The following is a 21,802-nucleotide window of genomic DNA, read 5'->3' on the forward strand; positions in this document are numbered from 1 at the left end:
CAAACCTACAGTCACTGGGTCCTGATTGTGACAGTGGAGCCCAGTTTGCACTGCAGGATCCAGAGATGACATCAGTGAAGCTGGAAGACTGGTCAAACACTGGAGCTGAATGTCAACATTAAAGATGAAGAAGGGAGGAGAAGATTAGGACAACTGTTAATCATGGTAAGAGCTGGTTCTGTCTATAAGTTATCTTCATAAATTAGACCTCCATAAGTTATGACCCAATCTATTGCTAGGTTGAATTCTGTAATTCTGACATCACACATCCCTGAACAACTCAAGACTTCACAGCGAAGCAATATTTTTTAAAACTTGTAACGCCTGCCTATGCCCACACATTGTGTCAAGAACGTTGACAATGTTTAATACCCTCAATCACCAAGTTAGGCAAACCTCATTTCAAAATAGGCCATGACATCATCACTGTCAATATTGAATTTTAATTCTTCACGTTTTACCAGTGAAATGACCAAGCTGCGTCTGCAGGCCAATCGTTTGATCTCAATCAATTTCATGTGAATATGCATTTAAATCTTCTTAAATTACTGTTTGGTTAGCAAATTAGAGCAGATGGTATTAAATTATATAGACTTCCTGTATTTTGTTTTAATCAAAGCACATTCTGCCTAATGGCGCGCGTGTTGAGTTGGGACGATTCAGCAAACCATCCTAAAATCTCGTAAGAAATGAGGTGTTGTTTTTGTTGTAACAGTAATGTTATGCTATAATATTTGGTTATGTGGACTACTAATTAATCATTAGGTGATCGTCCAAGACATTGATCTAACTTTACTAAACAAACACCATTGTGGCGGCTCATCGCTCCTGCAGCACTACACCCCTGCAGTCTGCTGCACCGAACTAGCGATTGATGCTCACCTAGCCTACTCTTTTGCCTCACGCAACATTTGGTGAGAGAGAACGAGAGAACATGTTTGGTTGTTTTTATGAAAACCTGGAAATATTTGGCCAAGGAAACATTTCTGGTTGGTCTCAAGGAATGTCACACAGGGAGACTTTTTAAAACAGGATTGAGTGAAGTAGCAGCTATAATGCTCATGGAGATCCTAACTATTATTATTAACCTTTATATAATAAGGACATCAGTCAATTGAAATGAATTAGGCCCTAACCTGCAGATTTCACATGACTGGGCAGGGATGCAGCCATGGGTGGGCCTTGGAAGGCATAGGCCCACCCACTTGGCAGCCAGACCCACCTCAGGTCCTGGGCTGCCGTGGTTACATGTGATCTGCAGTTGTGAGGCCGGTTGGATGTAATGCCAAATTCTCTAAAAGGACGTTAGAGGTGGCTTATGGTAGAGATATAAATATTGAGTTCTCTGGCAACAGCTCTGGTGGACATTCCTCATCATGAGACTTGCACATTCCCTATACTTGAGACATCTGTGACATTTTGTTGTGTGGCCTTTTATTGTCCCCAGCACAAGGTGCACCTGTGTAATGAGCATGCTGTTTTATCAGCTTCTTGATGTGCCACACCTGTCAGGTGGATGGATTATCTTGACAAAGGCTGAAATGCTCACTAACAACATTTGAGAGAAATACCCTTTTTGTGCATATGGAACATTTCTGGATTGTTTTGTTTCAGCTCACGAAACCAACACTTTACGTTTATATTTTAGTTCAGCTTATATTGGTAGGCCAATGTAATGTAACATACTAAATGGAATGGCACAGATGTTTTTGCAACATATATTACGCTCTGAGACCAGGTTGTCCCTCTGCAGTGGGAATGAGCTAGTAGACACTTACATTTTTTTTTTTTACCTTTATTTACCTAGGCAAGCCAGTTAAGAATACATTCTTATTTACAATGTTGGCCTAGGAACAGTGGGGTTAACTGCCTTGTTCAGAGACAGAACAACAGATTTTTACCTTGTCAGCTCGGGGATTCGATCTAGCAACCTTTTGGTTACTGGGCCAACGCTCTAACCTCTAGGCTACCTTCCACCCCTAACATGTATCAGATAGAGATGGTGTGATGATAACTTTTCACCACTAGTTTGGGGGGATTGTTTTACAACTTTATTTAATGATACACAGCTTATGAAAGTAATACATGTGTTTATTAATTGTCTTTAAAACTAGATGAGTTATTTTAGTTACTGATCATGAATGTGTTTGGATAACTGCATTGAAGCAAACTTTATTGATCTGCCAATGAAAAATGAAGTTACATGAATATGTACTGGTCAATCTCTTCTTCTCTTTAGTATTCAGTTCTTCATATTAGATCTGACAGTATGAATGGTTCTTATGGTTGTATTCAGTTCTTCATATTAGATCTGACAGTATGAATGGTTCTTATGGTTGTATTCAGTTCTTCATATTAGATCTGACAGTATGAATGGTTCTTATGGTTGTATTCAGTTCTTCATATTAGATCTGACAGTATGAATGGTTCTTATGGTTGTATTCAGTTCTTCATATTAGATCTGACAGTATGAATGGTTCTTATGGTTGTATTCAGTTCTTCATATTAGATCTGACAGTATGAATGGTTCTTATGGTTGTATTCAGTTCTTCATATTAGATCTGACAGTATGAATGGTTCTTATGGTTGTATTCAGTTCTTCATATTAGATCTGACAGTATGAATGGTTCTTATGGTGTATTCCAGTTACTTCATATTAGATCTGACAGTATGAATGGTTTCTTATGGTTGTATTCAGTTCTTCATATTAGATCTGACAGTATGAATGGTTCTTATGGTTGTATTCAGTTCTCTTCATATTAGATCTGACAGTATGATGGTTCTTATGGTTGTATTCAGTTCTTCATATTAGATCTGACAGTATGAATGGTTCTTATGGTTGTATTCAGTTCTTCATATTAGATTTGACAGTATGAATGGTTCTTATGGTTGTATTCAGTTCTTCATATTAGATCTGACAGTATGAATGGTTCTTATGGGCTGAGTGCCTGGAGTGTTTTTGTATGACTACAGTTAGGAGTTCTCTCTGACCCTGTGATGTCATCAGCACATTAAGTAAATTCATCTTAAGATAGCCAGGTGAGACAACCACATATCACAGTAAATACATTTATCCTCAATTAGTCAGTGTTAGTAGGACAAGTGTCACATTATTATTGTTATTGTTTGTATTATTATTTGTATTATTATTATTTGTATTTTGGGGGGGATACTCTTTAAAGATATAGGGTTTCAGACCTTTTCGGCAGATGGAAGCTGGTGACACCATTGGGGTACCAGGACAGAGAAGTGCTTTGACTGGGCTGAGAGGGAGCTTGACCTCCTGTAGCAGTGGGACGGCCATGAGACCAGAGGGTGGCAGAACTGAGTGCTCGGGTTGGGATATAGGGTTTGAGCTTAGCCTGAAGGTAGAGATGGGGCAGTTCCTCTTGCTGCACCGTAAGTAAACACCGTTGTCTTGTAGTGGATGTGAGCTTCGACTGGAAGCCAGTGGAATGTACGGAGGGGCAGGGTGATATGGGGGAACTTGGGAAGGTTAAACACCCAGACGGACTGCAGTGTTCTAGATAAGTTCAGTGGTGACCCATCATTCAGGGCAGGTGGGCCACCTGTTTTGAGCCCCACAGTTTTAGCAATGAAAAAGTGAGAGAAAAAAATGATCTGTTTGCAAACAATGTAAAAAAAACATATACAATTGAGTTATTAATTAATAAAGCTGCATACATACGTGGTCTCTTTTTTGGTTTTCTTGAGTAAGGCAGCTCCAAAATGCAGGCGTTTCAGCCTAGTTCAGTACTTTTTGTGGAGGTGGGGCAAGCCAGCAGAAAATACGGAGCGTTGCGCCGTGATTGGCTCAGTGTTCTGTCATTCATGGGGACAATACTTCACTGCCAAGTCTAAGGGTAGAACTTGAAAATTCAAGCCCCTTGGGTGCTGCCAAATAATTACATTCGAAGTGCCCATCCCAGAAGGCTCAAGGTCATTGTCCACAGATAAAATAACATCAAATCATGTGATATCTACAGTCACTTTGATTGGACTGATCATGTCAACATCATACTTTCAAAATCTGAGCTAGCCGCCATCATCATGAATCAAGTTGACAATCTACTGGCAAATCCTTTTTATTCTTTATCATATGAAGAGAAATTATAGATAAAATGTATCGGTGCTCATCGGCCATTGGACATAAACATTACACAACAAGTTGGAAATTTCAAATTCAACAATGTGTGGTTTGGAAGGAATCAGTGGCTAACTGCAAGCATTGCAAAGCAATCATTAGCCTGCTATTCAGTGGAGTGGCTGTGTGGTCCCAAGTCTAAGATGAAGTGGCTCTTTTCCTAGTTTAAAATTGTAAACATTCAACATGGGCCATGCTGCCAATAGAGCTTGATTTGTGACGCGCTCAAAACAATTTAACTCGGTACTGCAAAATCTGACTTGAGTGAGTTCAAGACAACTGGGAACTCGGGGGGGGAAAAACAAGTAACGACTGAGAAAATACAGTTTGAACTTTCATCCAACTCAGAATTGTAAATTGGGAACTCAGGCCTCTTTCTACAGCTACGACCTGAAGATCACTGATGTCATCATTTTTTTTCCTGAGTTCCCAGTTGTCTTGAAAGCACCATAAATCCTGAGAATGCCAGACTTTGATGACAAAGTTTGATGACAAAATATGCCCACGAAGGACTGCCGCGCCCCCTTCCTGTTCAAGTGAGCACAGCACAACAAGGTGAGTCCAAATATATATTATGCTGCTGCATAAATGATGTAATATGCTAGGGAGATATGTATACTGTAGTTAAGAAAGTAATACTAAGTATATGTTGTGTAGGAAGATGTTAGTAGCCCATGTGCCTCACCCTAATAATTTGGTCTATTTTGAGAAATGTAATCATTGAATATTGTAAGAGCTTTCATTGTCTGCTTATATGCCCCTTTAGTTATCCTACGGTTCTGACTTGGCGTACAGGGAGAACGCTAAGAACGGCCCATGTTCTGAATTTTGTCGCTGTGCATTTCAAAAGTGCTGAACAAATAGTTATATTGACTACGTCCATCCTAGCTCGCTCATTATTGTCTTAATCGAAATTACGTATTGCCTCTTATCTGCCTGTCGTCTCCTTATGCCATTGTTTGTACATCTCAATTGTCAGTAGAAACCACATTTGTTTAAGTTAGTCAGCCATGTTTTTTTAAAAGACAGTAAATGTGGCTGAATGAACTGTTTCGTTGCCAGACAAGGCTCCGCTGATAGCCAGGTGTAGCAGTGGTAAGTTGTTTGGACTATGCTTTTCGGTCAGCTTTATGTAACAGTTTGTGGGAACCCTTTCTCACCGTTATAGTGCAATGAATGTATTGTTTAGTAATGTATTGTGTAGTGGCTTTGCTGGCATGCATCCCACTTTTTTAATGTATTCTTTATTTAACTAGTCAAGTCAGTTAAGAACAAATTCTTATTTACAATGACGTCCTACCCCGGCAAAACCCGGACGATGCCGTGCCAATTGTGCGCTTCCCTATGGCTCTCCCAATCACGGTCGGATGTGATTTAGCCTGGATTCAAACCAGGGACTGTAGTGATGCCTCTTGCACTGAGAGGCAGTGCCTTAGACCGCTGCGCCACTCAGGAGCCCTTAAAAGGTTTGCGCCCAACGTGGGGCAGGAGTTTGACGGCACAAGCGGGGAGCCCAGCCAACAGAGATTTGAGAAATGTTTTGGTACTCTTCTCCAGATCTGTGCCTCACCACAAACCTGTCTCGAAGCTCGACTGACAATTTCTTCGACCTCATTGCTTGATTTTTGCTCTGACATGCACTGTCAACTGTGGGACCTTATATAGACAGGTGTGTGCTTTTCCAATCATTTGAATTCACCACATGTGGACTCCAGTCAAGTTGTAGAAACATCTCAAGGATGATCAATGGAAACAGGATGTACTTGAGCTCAATTTCAAGTCTCAGAGCAAAGGGTCTGAATACTTACCAAATAAGGTATTCATTTCTATAAATTTGCTAAGATTTCTAAAATCCTGTTTTCGGTTTAACATTATGGGGTATTGTGTTTATATTGACGAGGGTAAAAAGGCATTTTGAAATAAGGCTGCAACGTAACAAAATGTGGAAAAAGTCAAGGGGTCTTATATAATGCCCTGTATATGCTTCAAACTACAGATGTAAGGTTCTGAAGTGATAAACACAATGGCATAATGGAAAATGCATGTCCAATGGTTATCTCTGTATTAGTATTACCAACATTAAAACACCAAGGTAGAGCAGTGGTTATCTCTGTATTAGTATTGTCTCTGTATTAGTAATATCAACATTAAAACACCTAGGTAGAGCAGTGGTTATCTCTGTATTAGTATTATCTCTGTTTTACCCACATTAAAACACCTAGGTAGATCAGTGGTTATCTCTGTATTAGTATTATATCTGTATTACCCACATTAAAACACCTAGGTAGAACAGTGGTTATCTCTGTATTAGTATAATCTCTGTATTACCTACATTAAAACACCTAGGTAGATCAGTGGTTATCTCTGTATTAGTATTATCTCTGTATTACCCACATTAAAACACCTGGGTAGATCAGTGGTTATCTCTGTATTAGTATTATCTCTGTATTACCTACATTAAAACACCTAGGTAGATCAGTGGTTATCTCTGTATTAGTATTATCTCTGTATTACCCACATTAAAACACCTAGGTAGATCAGTGGTTATCTCTGTATTAGTATTATCTCTGTATTACCAACATTAAAACACCTAGGTAGATCAGTGGTTATCTCTATTAGTATTATCTCTGTATTACCCACATTAAAACACCTAGGTAGATCAGTGGTTATCTCTGTATTAGTATTATCTCTGTATTACCCACATTAAGACACCTAGGTAGATCAGTGGTTATCTCTGTATTAGTATTACCCACATTAAAACACCTAGGTAGATCAGTGGTTATCTCTGTATTAGTATTATCTCTGTATTATCCACATTAAAACACCTAGGTAGATCAGTGGTTATCTCTGTATTAGTATTATCTCTGTACTATCCACATTAAAACACCTAGGTAGAACAGAGAGGACAGAGCATGTGGCTTTGCAACACATAGGTGTTTCATCTCCACACTGGGATGATTTTAACAGTGCAACGCCACACAGGCCTCATGCCTCTCAGGTAAATGAATAAACAACACTAAACTAATGAAGGAGCACACAGTCACCAACAATATATCTCTGGTGTCAATACTCTCAACTGGCTCAGCTCGCTGTTACAGTACAGCACCACCAAATTCCATTTATTAAGTAACCATCTGTCTTATGTAACCATAAAAACGTAACATAATACTATTTTGAGAGTCCCAGATTTATATTTACTATGTTACATCTAGTCTATGAGACGAGGCTGCTCTTTGACCTACATTATGCACATGCAGGTCAAGAGGTGTGTTTTCCCTTCAGCATCTGCATGTGGCATAAGCTCACCCACCTCACAGCATGAATCTAAAATGGTTAACTTTGGCTGTGAATGATGGGGAAAAAATCTGACTCTAAGGCAATTACTTGAATAATTCAATAGATGTTTTGTTTACAAACTTGATGATAAAAAAAAAATCACGTTTTTTTTATGTGACTTCGCTATGGGGCCGTCAATGGGAATTGGGTCGTGCTTCAGCTGAACTGCAGTACCGAAAATGCCCTCAGTACAGTGGAAAACATGCTTATAGACTGGAAGCCTGGCCCCTTGATCCGAGAAGGGTGTAATTGCAGACCGCAATTAGGGGCGTTCTCTGATATCGGGTGTTTCATGATAGCAAGTTTACACTAATTGATGCTCCCCATTAGTCCGTGGCCGTTTGTTTAGCGTTGGGGATAGCAAAAATTACTTATGTAAAAATTATTTCATACTCCACATTTAGGGGGGCCACAAGGGAGTCCAAAATTCTTGTCACAGGGCCCCCCCCAGAACCGCTAGTGTTGTAGCTAAGCCTAACCCTTAACCAAACCTTAATCTCAGTCTCCTAAACGCCACGTTTATTATCATAACCTGCCACGTTAGTTATCCAAACCTACATGGTAAACAAACCCCTAACCCTCACCCTTTTCCTAACCTTAACCTCAGTCACCTAACAGGCCACGCTAATTCACCTAACCTGCCACTTTAATTATCCTAACCTGCCACTTTCATGATCCTAACCTGCCACTTTCATGATCCTAACCTGCCACTTTAATTATCCTAACCTGCCACTTTAATTATCCTAACCTGCCACTTTAATTATCCTAACCTGCCACTTTCATAATCCTAACCTGCCACTTTCATAATCCTAACCTGCCACTTTAATGATCCTAACCTGCCACTTTAATTATCCTAACCTGCCACTTTAATTATCCTAACCTGCCACTTTCATGATCCTAACCTGCCATTTTAATGATCCTAACCTGCCACTTTAATTATCCTAACCTGCCACTTTAATGATCCTAACCTGCCATTTTAATGATCCTAACCTGCCACGTTAATTGACCTAACCTGCCACTTTAATTATCCTAACCTGTTATGTATGCTATGTGCCTAGTTAAATAAATGTTTTTTTTAACAAATAGTCTCCATCAGTTTCATAACACCGGAACTGACCAATGGCATGTGTCAGTTTTTAATATATCAGGGAACATCCACATCAAGAAACTGTACAGCAGTTCTCCTACTGGGAGGCGCCGGAAATAGTTGAAAGAGCGATTGGTGCTGAGGAAGCTATGGCAGTGGATGTCCCGCAGCCGGTTGAGATTCATAATGTCATTTACCAGTTGAAGGATACCGATTGTAAAGATTAATTGTATGTGCGGCTGAAAGGTTTTTGGGAGTTCAGGAATTAACATTGGAAGCATTGCAGGCAGTGGTGGAAAAAGTACCCAATTGTCATATTTGAGTAAAAGTAAAGATACTTGAGTCCTTTCCTATCAAGGTAAAAGTGAAAGCCACCCAGTAAAATACTACTTGAGTAAAAGTCTAAAAGTATTTTGTTTAACATATACATAAGTATCAAACGTAAATGTAATTGCTAAAATATACTTAAGTATCAAAAGTAAATGTACAAATCATTTCAACTTCATTATATTAAGCAAACCAGACAGCACTATTTTCTTGTAGTTTAAATGTACGGAAAGTCAGGGGCTCATTCCAACACTCAGGGTGCGTTCCTAAATTTTCTCTGACTATATTCTCTGATTTCAGAGCACTCTGGTCTGAGGCTGCCAGAGGGAAGAATAATTGATGAAAAACGAATGCTCAACATCATTGAATACGGCCGGTGTCAATAAACGTCGGCAAAAAACGCGTAATTAAATTGTTGCCTGTAGCACAGTTAAAATCACCAATGTTCTGGATAACATGAACACAGCCTAACCAGCTCTGCCAAGGCGAGTAAAATGGTCAGAGTTCTCTCATTTGTACTGGAAGTAGCTAGCAAGCTAGCCAATGTTAACCAGTTAGCTTGGATGCTTGAGGTCAGAACGCTTGAATCAACTCTACTCCCCTGCCAAAGAAGATGAAGATGTTCCTCCCTACGAGGCCCATGAGACTGTGTAGGGATGTGATTTGAATAGGACTGTGACTGAAGATGTTCCTCCCTACGAGGCCCATGAGACTGTGTATGGATGTGATTTGAATAGGACTGTAACTGAAGATGTTCCTCCCTACGAGGCCCATGAGACTGTGTAGGGATGTGATTTGAATAGGACTGTGACTGAAGATGTTCCTCCCTACGAGGCCCATGAGACTGTGTAGGGATGTGATTTGAATAGGACTGTGACTGAAGATGTTCCTCCCTACGAGGCCATGAGACTGTGTAGGGATGTGATTTGAATAGGACTGTGACTGAAGATGTTCCTCCCTACGAGGCCCATGAGACTGTGTAGGGATGTGATTTGAATAGGACTGTGACTGAAGATGTTCCTCCCTACGAGGCCCATGAGACTGTGTAGGGATGTGATTTGAATAGGACTGTGACTGAAGATGTTCCTCCCTACGAGGCCCATAAGACTGTGTAGGGATGTGATTTGAATAGGACTGTGACTGAAGATGTTCCTCCCTACGAGGCCATGAGACTGTGTAGGGATGTGATTTGAATAGGACTGTGACTGAAGATGTTCCTCCCTACGAGGCCCATGAGACTGTGTATGGATGTGATTTGAATAGGACTGTGACTGAAGATGTTCCTCCCTACGAGGTCCATGAGACTGTGTAGGGATGTGATTTGAATAGGACTGTGACTGAAGATGTTCCTCCCTACGAGGCCCATGAGACTGTGTAGGGATGTGATTTGAATAGGACTGTGACTGAAGATGTTCCTCCCTACGAGGCCCATGAGACTGTGTAGGGATGTGATTTGAATAGGACTGTGACTGAAGATGTTCCTCCCTACGAGGCCCATGAGACTGTGTAGGGATGTGATTTGAATAGGACTGTGACTGAAGATGTTCCTCCCTACGAGGCCCATGAGACTTTGTAGGGATGTGATTTGAATAGGACTGTGACTGAAGTAGTGGGATGTTATTTATCTATTTTTGTATTTTGTTTTGATGTCGTTGTCCCCCCTCCCTTTATCCACAATGGACATGTATTTGATTCTACAGTTTACTACCCGTACAGTAGGTGGCGGCAGACACGTTATATTTGTGTAAATGTCAGTGTACCAGAGAAGAAGATGACGCTGTTGTATTGTCGTTGTGGGGAACAGGAAGTTCCGGGTAGAAAACGACAGAACTATGCTGTTATGTCGATAGGGGTTGTGTCCGTTTCAAATGTATTGTTGTAGGTATGTAATAGCACGTTTAAACTTTCTAATGTCGAAATAATATATAATATGCTAGGTAACAAATTCGTCAAGGTATTATCACGTTTGGTAAAGGTTTTAATTGTATGTGTTGTTTTGGGGTCAACCCGAGTGAGTGAAAAACGTGATTAAAAACGATTTTACAAGTCACATAGCTAGACTTTGGGTTTGTCTTAACAGAATTGTCTGAACATAAAGTCATTTGATAAAGATTCCACTTATTTTAGTTCGTTTTTACATGTTCTTGGTTTTGTGTAAAATGTTTATGAGCTGGTAAATAGCCTCGTCCGAACCATCCTGATCTCGCGAGTTTACATACACTGTTTCTTTAATGTAAGCTCGCGAGATCAGGATGGTTCGGACGAGGCTAGTCAAATGGCGGTTTCAACGGTTTCGGTCGTCTTTCTAGGAGTTTGCTCGTGGTGAAATGGCCACATGAGGCTGTTTGATGGAGTGTCAAAGTAGAGGGAAGCTAACTGAAGTTATCCTTCACCATTTGGAGAGAGAGGCCAACTGCATGGAATGGCGTCGATTAATGCAGATGAATCAGAGGACCTGTCAAAATCATTCCATGGAGGACCAAGTGTCTGCGGGTTTTCTCTCCACCTTTGTACTTGATTAATTAATTAAGGTCAATAATTAGTAAGGAACTCCCCTCACCTAATTGTCTAGGTTTTAATTGAAAGGAAAAAACGAAAACTTGCGGAGACTCGGCCCTCAATGGAATGAGTTTGACAGCCCTGAAACAATGGAAATGGAGAGAGAGTTTGAGAAGCAACAGCTGTGCTGGAATGCAATCAATGTGGGGGACAGTTCTGATGATATGGAGCGGGAGGATGAGGGCCTAGAATGTGAATGGTCTGTAGGTGAAAGACATAGGAAGAACAGAGATAATGATACTGGAAGCAGTGGCTCATGTAGTATAGAATCTCTAAAGAGGCCCAAGGTAGGGAGCTAGAGTAATAATGTGTCACAGTGGAAAGTTGGGATGGTGTTTGAGGAGACCACAGGGCCTCATTTACACCCCATCTGATTCACCAAGGCCATAAAAAGAGGTGACGTTAAACTGGGCCACATCAGTGTAAATGAGAACTTGTTCTGAACTAGCCTACCTGGTTAAATAAAGGTGAAATAAAAAATGTCAAATAGTAGATTGTTAATATCTTGTGCTAGTCAGGTTCAGCAAGGGAAGATTCTTCAAATAGAAAAACTTAATAGGATGAAGCTCAGAAGCCATGTTAAATTGAAGGGAGTAATCTCTGAGTTTCCAATATCAATGTCCATGTATGATCTTGTTAAAGAACATGTGAAGGGAGACAGAGTGGTTGACGCCTAAAGGTTGATCAGTAGGAAACAGGGTTAAAGAAGTGAAAGCTTATCAGTGCTGTTGAGTTGTTGGAATGTTTTGATGGAGCTTCCATGGTTGGTCCTGTAGTAAGAGGACCTACTGTCAGACTGATGGAGCTTCCATGGTTGGTCCTGTAGTAAGAGGACCTTCTGTCAGACTGATGGAGCTTCCATGGTTGGTCCTGTAGTAAGAGGACCTACTGTCATACTGATGGAGCTTCCATGGTTGGTCCTGTAGTAAGAGGACCTACTGTCAGACTGATGGAGCTTCCATGGTTGGTCCTGTAGTAAGAGAACCTACTGTCAGACTGATGGAGCTTCCATGGTTGGTCCTGTAGTAAGAGGACCTACTGTCAGACTGATGGAGCTTCCATGGTTGGTCCTGTAGTAAGAGAACCTACTGTCAGACTGATGGAGCTTCCATGGTTGGTCCTGTAGTAAGAGGACCTACTGTCAGACTGATGGAGCTTCCATGGTTGGTCCTGTAGTAAGAGGACCTACTGTCAGAACTGGTCTTCCTACTAGTCCTGACATGGTTTCGAGGCCTGTTCAGAAATCTTGTGTCCATAAATGCGCTGTGACAAAGGATACTTTAATATTGAATAAAATGTACTTCATAGCTTTCATTGGTAAGGTTATCAACATCTTGGATTGTGTAAAGCAGAAATAACAGGTTTAAAGTTATCTTGTAAACTTCAGCAGAGTTGTTGGTGGTAACAGATGTTACTGTCGGCATGGTTTTTGATAAGCTGGATAACCTAAGGGTGGATTGTCTCAGCATGATATAAACCCCAATGTTTGCAAACACAGAAAGGGATCTATTGATAAAGTTTATTAGGGGTGTGGGAGGGTTTTTGGGGGAAGGGGAGGGTGTGGTAGAGGTTAATAGGGATTTCTTGGTTTATTTTGTTAGTACTGAATTAGACAGACATGAACCTTAGACGTTTGTTTGAGGACCACCATGATACCATAGGAGGTCTGCATCAACGGACTTCAGTGCAGGTAGTGCCTCATCAGAGAGAGAACATTTCAGTTGCACTACAGTTTTGAAGCTGAATGTAATGATTATCAGTTCTTTACATGTGTACTAATATTCAGACACATTCAGTTGTTTCTATATTTATCTATAGTTCAGGGTTTTCACACGGGGCTTAAAGTAAATAAATATTAGTGCCTGAAAAAGTCCTTGAATTTGACTTGCCACTGTACGACCCCTGATCATTCTTACTATGGTGTGAATGGGAAATACAATCGTTTTTTGTGAGTGAAATAATACAGTGAAGACAAGGTTTTTCATACATTTTTTACATAGTACTGCCTACAACATACTGCAACCTTGTACTAAATGGTTTTTGAGTCATTTATGTGAGTTGAGGAAATGTACTATAGATTAACTGCACTTATGTTGTGCAATTTAAAATGTTTACTTTGTGTCTGTGAGTGAATGTTTTGTCAAGGATTAGCTACCTGATCTACTGAAATGAGTTAATTGAACAAGAAAAAGAGAATATATTTTTACAGGATAAAGTGCCAGAACTGTCGAGACAATATATTTTGTGTCCGTTTGTCTTTATTACTACAGGACGACTAGAATTAAGTCTGAGGCCAGTAACATCAACAGTGAGGACAAACCCAGCCTGCCTCTCTCCTTCCTCACTGAGTCCAAACCCACAGTCACTGGGTCCTGATTGTGACAGTGGAGCCCAGTTTGCACTGCAGTATCCAGAAATGGCATCAGTGAAGCTGGAAGACTGCAGTCAAACACTGGAGCTGAATGTCAACATTAAAGATGAAGAAGAGGAGGAGAAGATTAGGACAACTGTTAATCATGGTAAGAGCTGGTTCTATCTATAAGTTATCTTCATAAATTAGACCTCCATAAGTTATGACCCAGTCTGTTGCTAGGTTGTATTCTGTAATTCTGACATCACACATCCCTGAACAACTCAAGACTTCAGAGCGAAGCAAAAAAAATTAAAACTTGTAACGCCTGCCTATGCCCACACATTGTGTCAAGAACGTTGGAAATGTTTAATAACCTCGATCACCAAGTTAGGCAAACCTCATTTCAAAATAGGCCATGGCATCATCACTGTCAATATTGAATTATAATTCTTCACGTTTTACCAGTGAAATGACCAAGCTGCGTCTGCAGGCCAATCGTTTGATCTCAATCAATTTCATGGGAATATGCATTTAAATCTTCTTAAATTACCCTTTGGTTAGCAAATTAGAGCAGATGGTGTTAAATTATATAGACTTCCTGTATTTTGTTTTAATCAAAGCACATTCTGCCTAATGGCGTGCGCTGTTGAGTTTAGGACGATTCAGCAAACCATCCTAAAATCTCGTAAGAAATGAGGTGTTGTTTTTGTTGTAACAGTAATGTTATGCTATAATATTTGGTTATGTGGACTACTAATTAATCATTAGGTGATCGTCCAAGACATTGATCTAACTTTACTAAACAAACACCATTGTGGCGGCTCATCGCTCCTGCAGCACTACACTCCTGCAGTCTGCTGCACCGAACCAGCGATTGATGCTCACCTAGCCTACTCTTTTGCCTCGCGCAACATTTGGTGAGAGAGAACGAGAGAACATGTTTAGCTGTTTTTATGAAAATCTGGGAACATTTGGCCAAGGAAACATTTCTGGTTGGTCTCAAGGAATGTCACACAGGGAGACTTTTTAAAACAGGATTGAGTGAAGTAGCAGCTAATGCTCATGGAGATCCTAACTATTATTATTATTATTTACCTTTATTTAACTAGGCAACTCCGTTAACAACAAATTCTTATTTACAATGACGGCCTTCCGGGTAACGACAGATTTTTACCTTGTCAGCTCAGGGATTTGATCCAGCAACCTTTCGGTTACTGGCCCAACGCTCTAACCACTAGGTTACCTGCCGCCCCTTATATGAGCTGTAACTCAGAAAAATCGTTGAAATTGTTGCATGTTGTGTTTATATTTATGTACAATATACATACAAGAAGCTGGTGAAGAGCTACAAAAGGAAGTAAATTGCCCTATTAGACTGAAAGATGAAGGAATTTCATCAAACTTATGAGCTCCCGAGTGGCGCAGCGGTCTAAGGCACTGCATCTCAGTGCTAGAGGCGTCACTACAGACACCCTGGTTAGATTCCAGGCTGTATCACAACTGGTCGTGATTGGGAGTCCCATAGGGCGGCGCACAACTGGCCAAGTGTCGCCGGGTTTGGCCGGTGTAGGCCGTCATTGTAAATAATAATTTGTTCTTATTAACTGACTTGCCTAGTTAAATAAAGGTTAAATGTAATGAATATATATATAATAAGGACATCAGTCAATTGAAATGAATTAGGCCCAAACCTGTAGATTTCACATGACTGGGCAGGGATGCAGCCATGGGTGGTCCTTGGAAGGCATAGGCCCACCCACTTGGCAGCCAGACCCACCTCAGGTCCTGGGGTGACGTTGTTACATGTAGTCTACGATTGTGAGGCCGGTTGGACGTACAGCCAAATACTCTAATATGATGTTGGTGGCAGCTTATGGTAGAGGAATTAACATTCAATTCTCTGGCAACAGCTCTGGTTGACATTCCTGCAGTCAGCATGCCAATTGCACGCTCCCTCAACTTGAGACATCTGTGGTGTTGTGTAACAAAACTATACATTTTAAAGTGTCCTTTTATTGTCCCCAGCACAAGGTGCAACTGTGTAATGATTATGCCGTTTAATCAGCTTCTTGATATGTCACACCTGTCAGGTGGATGGATTATCTTGGTAAAGGGGAAATGCTCACTAACAGGGATGTAAACATATTTGTGCACACAATTTGAAATACGCTTTTTGTGTGTGTTGGAAAATGTCAGATTTTTTTTATTTCAGCTCATGAAACATGGGACCAACACTTTACATGTTGCATTTATATATTTTTTTCAGTGTAGTTAGGCATTACTGTCCTCTCCATGTTCGGCTGGAATTTAGCCTGTAAAGGATTTGAGAAATGTGATATAGGCCTACGTCTCGTTTTGCGCTGCACAGAATTTCAGATCTCAACAACGATTGGAGAAGTGTTGAACATAACCAGTAGACTACCACATCCTGATGATTTATATCTGATACATAGATATTTTATATTTTATATATCAAGTTGTAGAAACATCTCAAGGATGATCAATGGAAACAGGATGCACCTGAGCTCAATTCAAAAGTTTGGGGTCACTTAACACCAGTTTCAACGTCAACAGTGAAGAGGCGACTCCGGGATGCTGGCCTTCTAGACACTATTCTGGTTAGAGCCAGTTTGCGCTGTTCTGTGAAGGGAGTAGTACACAGCGTTGTATGAGATCTTCAGCCGTTTCCAGCTACAATAGTCATTAACAAAGTCTACACTGTGTTTCTGATCAATTTGACATTATTTGAATGGACAAAATATGTGCTTTTCTTTCAAAAACAAGGACATTTGTAAATGACCCCAAACTTTAGAATGTATTCATTTATTTCACCACTAATGGTAGTGTATGTATTTAATTTTTTTAACCTTTATTTAACTTCCTTAGCATACTGGTTATTGTCCGTAATTTCGGATGACTGACATGCCCAAATTAAACTGCCTGTAAACTGTCCAGAAGCCAGGATATGCATATACTTGATAGCATTGGATTGAAAACACTCTGAACTTTCTAAAACTGTTAAAATAATGTCTATGAGTATAACAGAACTGATATGGCAGGCGAAAACCTGAGGGAAATCCATCCGGAATTATTTTTTGAGGTCACAGGTTTTTTCAGTGCTTGCCTATGGGATACACAAATAGATAGGGCCCAGATTGCAGTTCCAATGGCTTCCACTAGATGTCAAGTCTTTAGAAAGGGTTTCAGGCTTGTTTTTTGTAGTTTGTAGTATTTGTAGTTTTCCAATGTGTCCCCCATTTAGAAAAGTAGTCATGTTGCGCGCATCAACGAGAGTGCGCTCTTCGTTATTTATCTTCGCTATTGAACACACTATTCTCCGTCTTAAATATTATTGTTTATTTATGTATTACAATACCTGAGGATTAATTAGATACATTGTTTGACTTGTTTGGACCAACTTTACTGGTAACTTTTTGGATTCGTTTGTGTGTATGTTGAACGAGTGAATTACGCAATCAAGCGCGCCAACTAAACTGACATTTTTGGGATATAATGAAGGACATTATCGAAACAAATGACTATTCGTTGTGTAGCTGGGACCCTTGGGATTGCAATCAGAGGAAGATCTTCAAAGGTAAGTTATTTATTTAATTGCTGTCTGTGATTTTGTAACGCCTGTGCTGGTTGAAAAAGTATATTGACGTGGGGTGCTGTCCTCAGATAATCGAATGGTATGCTTTCTCTGTAAAGCCTTTTTGAAATCTGAAAACGCAGTTGGATTAACAAGGTTTTAAATGATATAAGACACTTGTATTTTTATGAATATTTAATATTACGATTTTTGTATTTTGAATTTCGGGCTCTGCAATTTCACCGGATGTTGTCGTACGTGTCCCGCTAGCGTTTGGACATGCGCCCAAACAGGTTAACTAGGCAAGTCAGTTAAGAACAAATTCTTATTTTCAATGATGGCCTAGGAGCAGTGGGTTAACTGCCTTAGTCAGGAGAATAATGACAGATGTTTACCTTGTCAGCTCGGGGATTCGATCTTGCAACCTTTCGGTTGCTCTAACAACTAGGCTACCTGTCACCCAGTATGGCCAGAAGAGGACTGGTCACCGCTCTGAGCCTGTTTCCTCTCTAGGTTTCTTCCTAGGTTCCTGCTTTCTAGGGAGTTTTTTGTGGCCGCTGTGCTTCTACATCTGCATTACTTGCTCTTTGGGGATTTTAGGCTGGGTTTCTGTTAAGCACTTTGTGACAACTACTGATGTAAAAAGGGCTTCATAAAATACATTTGATTGACATGTATATCACACCAACTGACTGGTTCTTCTGATGTTCACACAGGACACCATGTTGAGACATTCTCTACATCCAGAGAGCAACAGCAGGAAGATCACAGAGCTAAGAGGTCTCATCACTGCCCACATTGTGAAGAGATTTTCCCATTTCTATCAAAGCTAAAAATACACCTAAAAATACATACAGGAGAGAAGCCTTACTCCTGCTCTGATTGTGGAAAATGCTTCAAAACATCAACGGCGCTAAAAGTTCATCAGAGAACACACACAGGAGAGAAGCCTTTCTTCTGCCCTGACTGTGGATCTAGTTTCTCTCAGCTTTCCAACTTAAAATCACATGAACGTATACATACAGGGGAGAAGCCTTACTCCTGTTCTGACTGTGGTGTGAGTTTCTCTCGACTTGATACCTTAAAAACACACCAACATATACATAAAGGAGAGAAGCCATTCTCGTGCTCTGCCTGTGTAAAATGCTTCAAAACAGCAACTGAGCTAATAGTTCATCAGAGAACACACACAGGGGAGAAGCCTTACGTCTGCTCTGACTGTGTAAAATGCTTCACAACATCAACTCATCTAAGAGTTCATCAGAGAACACACACAGGAGAGAAGCCTTATTACTGCTCTGACTGTGGAACTAGTTTCTCTCAACTTTCCCACTTAAAATCACATGAACGTATACATACAGGGGAGAAACCATACTCCTGCTCTGCCTGTGTAAAATGCTTCAAAACAGCAACTGAGCTAAAAGTTCATCAGAGAACACACGAATGAGAGAAGCCTGCTTATGTCTGCTCTGACTTTTGGGTGAGTTTCTCTCACCTTAGCAACGTAACACACCAATGTATACACACAGGAGAGAAGCCTTACTCCTGCTCTGTGGAAGGGTGGGCGTATTACTCAAACTTCTAGCCAAAGGTTGCGTGTTTGAATCTCATCAAGGATGACTTTAGCATTTTTGCTAATTAGCAACTTTGCAACTACTTACTACTTTCTAGCTATTCCTTAGCATGTTAGCTTAGCATGCAACTACTTAGTATGTTAGCTACCCTTTCCCCTAAAACCATTTAACCCCTCACCCCTAACCTAGCTAATGTTAGCAACAACAACTTGGATTTCGTAACATATCATACATATTACAAGTTTGTAATATATTGTATTACTAACAATGTGTAAAATAACATACGAATTGTAATTCGTAACATACTGAACAACAATCTAGATACAACAATTTCAAAGATTTACAGTTCGTATAAGGAAATCAGTCAATTTAAATAAATGAGGCCCTAATCTATGGATTTCACATCCTGGGCAGGGGCTCAGCCATGGGTGGGACTTGGGAGGGCATAGGCCCTGCCAATCAGCATGAGTTTTCCCCCACAAAAGGTCTTTATTACACACAGAAATACTACTCAGCCCCCCTCAGACAATCCTGCAGGTGAAGAGGTCCTGGGCTGCCGTGGTTACATGTGATCTGCAGTTGTGAGGCCGGTTGGATGTAATGCCAAATTCTCTAAAAGGACGTTAGAGGTGGCTTATGGTAGAGATATAAATATTGAGTTCTCTGGCAACAGCTCTGGTGGACATTCCTCATCATGAGACTTGCACATTCCCTAAACTTGAGATATCTGTGACATTTTGTTGTGTGGCCTTTTATTGTCCCCAGCACAAGGTGCACCTGTGTAATGAGCATGCTGTTTTATCAGCTTCTTGATGTGCCACACCTGTCAGGTGGATGGATTATCTTGACAAAGGCTGAAATGCTCACTAACAACATTTGAGAGAAATACCCTTTTTGTGCATATGGAAAATTTCTGGATTGTTTTGTTTCAGCTCACGAAACCAACACTTTACGTTTATATTTTAGTTCAGCTTATATTGGTAGGCCAATGTAATGTAACATACTAAATGGAATGGCACAGATGTTTTTGCAACATATATTACGTTTTGCTCTGAGACCAGGTTGTCCCTCTGCAGTGGGAATGAGCTAGTAGACACTTACATTTTTTTTACCTTTATTTACCTAGGCAAGTCAGTTAAGAATACATTCTTATTTACAATGATGGCCTAGGAACAGTGGGGTTAACTGCCTTGTTCAGAGACAGAACAACAGATTTTTACCTTGTCAGCTCGGGGATTCGATCTAGCAACCTTTTGGTTACTGGGCCAACGCTCTAACCTCTAGGCTACCTTCCGCCCCCAACATGTATCAGATAGAGATGGTGTGATGATAACTTTTCACCACTAGTTTGGGGGGATTGTTTTACAACTTTATTTAATGATACACAGCTTATGAAAGTAATACATGTGTTTATTAATTGTCTTTAAAACTAGATGAGTTATTTTAGTTACTGATCATGAATGTGTTTGGATAACTGCATTGAAGCAAACTTTATTGATCTGCCAATGAAAAATAAAGTTACATGAATATGTACTGGTCAACCTCTTCTTCTCTTTAGTATTCAATTCTTCATATTAGATCTGACAGTATGAATGGTTCTTATGGTTGTATTCAGTTCTTCATATTAGATCTGACAGTATGAATGGTTCTTATGGTTGTATTCAGTTCTTCATATTAGATCTGACAGCATGAATGGTTCTTATGGTTGTATTCAGTTCTTCATATTAGATCTGACAGTATGAATGGTTCTTATGGTTGTATTCAGTTCTTCATATTAGATCTGACAGTATGAATGGTTCTTGTGGTTGTATTCAGTTCTTCATATTAGATCTGACAGTATGAATGGTTCTTATGGTTGTATTCAGTTCTTCATATTAGATCTGACAGTATGAATGGTTCTTATGGTTGTATTCAGTTCTTCATATTAGATCTGACAGTATGAATGGTTCTTATGGTTGTATTCAGTTCTTCATATTAGATCTGACAGTATGAATGGTTCTTATGGTTGTATTCAGTTCTTCATATTAGATCTGACAGTATGAATGGTTCTTATGGTTGTATTCAGTTCTTCATATTAGATCTGACAGTATGAATGGTTCTTGTGGTTGTATTCAGTTCTTCATATTAGATCTGACAGTATGAATGGTTTTTATGGTTGTATTCAGTACTTCATATTAGATCTGACAGTATGAATGGTTTTTATGGTTGTATTCAGTACTTCATATTAGATCTGACAGTATGAATGGTTCTTATGGTTGAATTCAGTTCTTCATATTAGATCTGACAGTATGAATGGTTCTTATGGTTGTATTCAGTTCTTCATATTAGATCTGACAGTATGAATGGTTCTTATGGTTGTATTCAGTTCTTCATATTAGATCTGACAGTATGAATGGTTCTTAGGGTTGTATTCAGTTCTTCATATTAGATCTGACAGTATGAATGGTTCTTATGGTTGTATTCAGTACTTCATATTAGATCTGGCAGTATGAATGGTTCTTATGGGCTGAGTGCCTGTAGTGTTTTTGTATGACTACAGTCAGGAGTTCTCTCTGACCCTGTGATGTCACCAGCACATTAAGTACATTCATCTTAACATAGCCAGGTGAGACAACCACATATCACAGTAAATACATTTATCCTCAATTAGTCAGTGTTAGTAGGACAAGTGTCACGTTATTATTATTATTATTTGTATTATTATTATTATTACTATTATTATTTGTATTATTGTTGTTTGTATTATTATTTGTATTATTATTATTATTATTATTGTTTCTATTTGTATTATTATTATTTGTATTATTATTATTTGTATTATTATTTGTAT

General features: G+C 39.8%; 1 protein-coding gene across 5 annotated transcripts in view; it reads left to right on the forward strand.

Annotated features, from left to right (window-relative positions):
- The first annotated feature begins 77 nt into the window (after nucleotides 1-77).
- The window catches only part of LOC115179494 (gastrula zinc finger protein XlCGF17.1), a 47,470-nt gene continuing 25,745 nt past the window's right edge, over nucleotides 78-21,802 (forward strand). Inside the window, exons 1-3 of one of the 5 annotated variants that reach the window (XM_029741055.1) lie at nucleotides 10,518-10,776; nucleotides 13,724-13,972; nucleotides 18,115-20,517. In XM_029741055.1, the coding sequence (XP_029596915.1) occupies nucleotides 13,870-13,972; nucleotides 18,115-18,845 (834 nt within the window). In that variant the 5' untranslated portion in view covers nucleotides 10,518-10,776; nucleotides 13,724-13,869 and the 3' untranslated portion in view covers nucleotides 18,846-20,517. Of the gene's footprint in view, nucleotides 166-4,665; nucleotides 4,700-10,505; nucleotides 10,777-13,723; nucleotides 13,973-18,114; nucleotides 20,518-21,802 lie in introns of those variants that run through there. The other 4 variants (XM_029741051.1, XM_029741052.1, XM_029741050.1 and 1 more) reach the window with 4 other exon arrangements.

This window comes from Salmo trutta, chromosome 39 (assembly GCF_901001165.1).
Source record: "Salmo trutta chromosome 39, fSalTru1.1, whole genome shotgun sequence".
In the NCBI taxonomy this organism is placed as follows: domain Eukaryota; kingdom Metazoa; phylum Chordata; class Actinopteri; order Salmoniformes; family Salmonidae; genus Salmo; species Salmo trutta.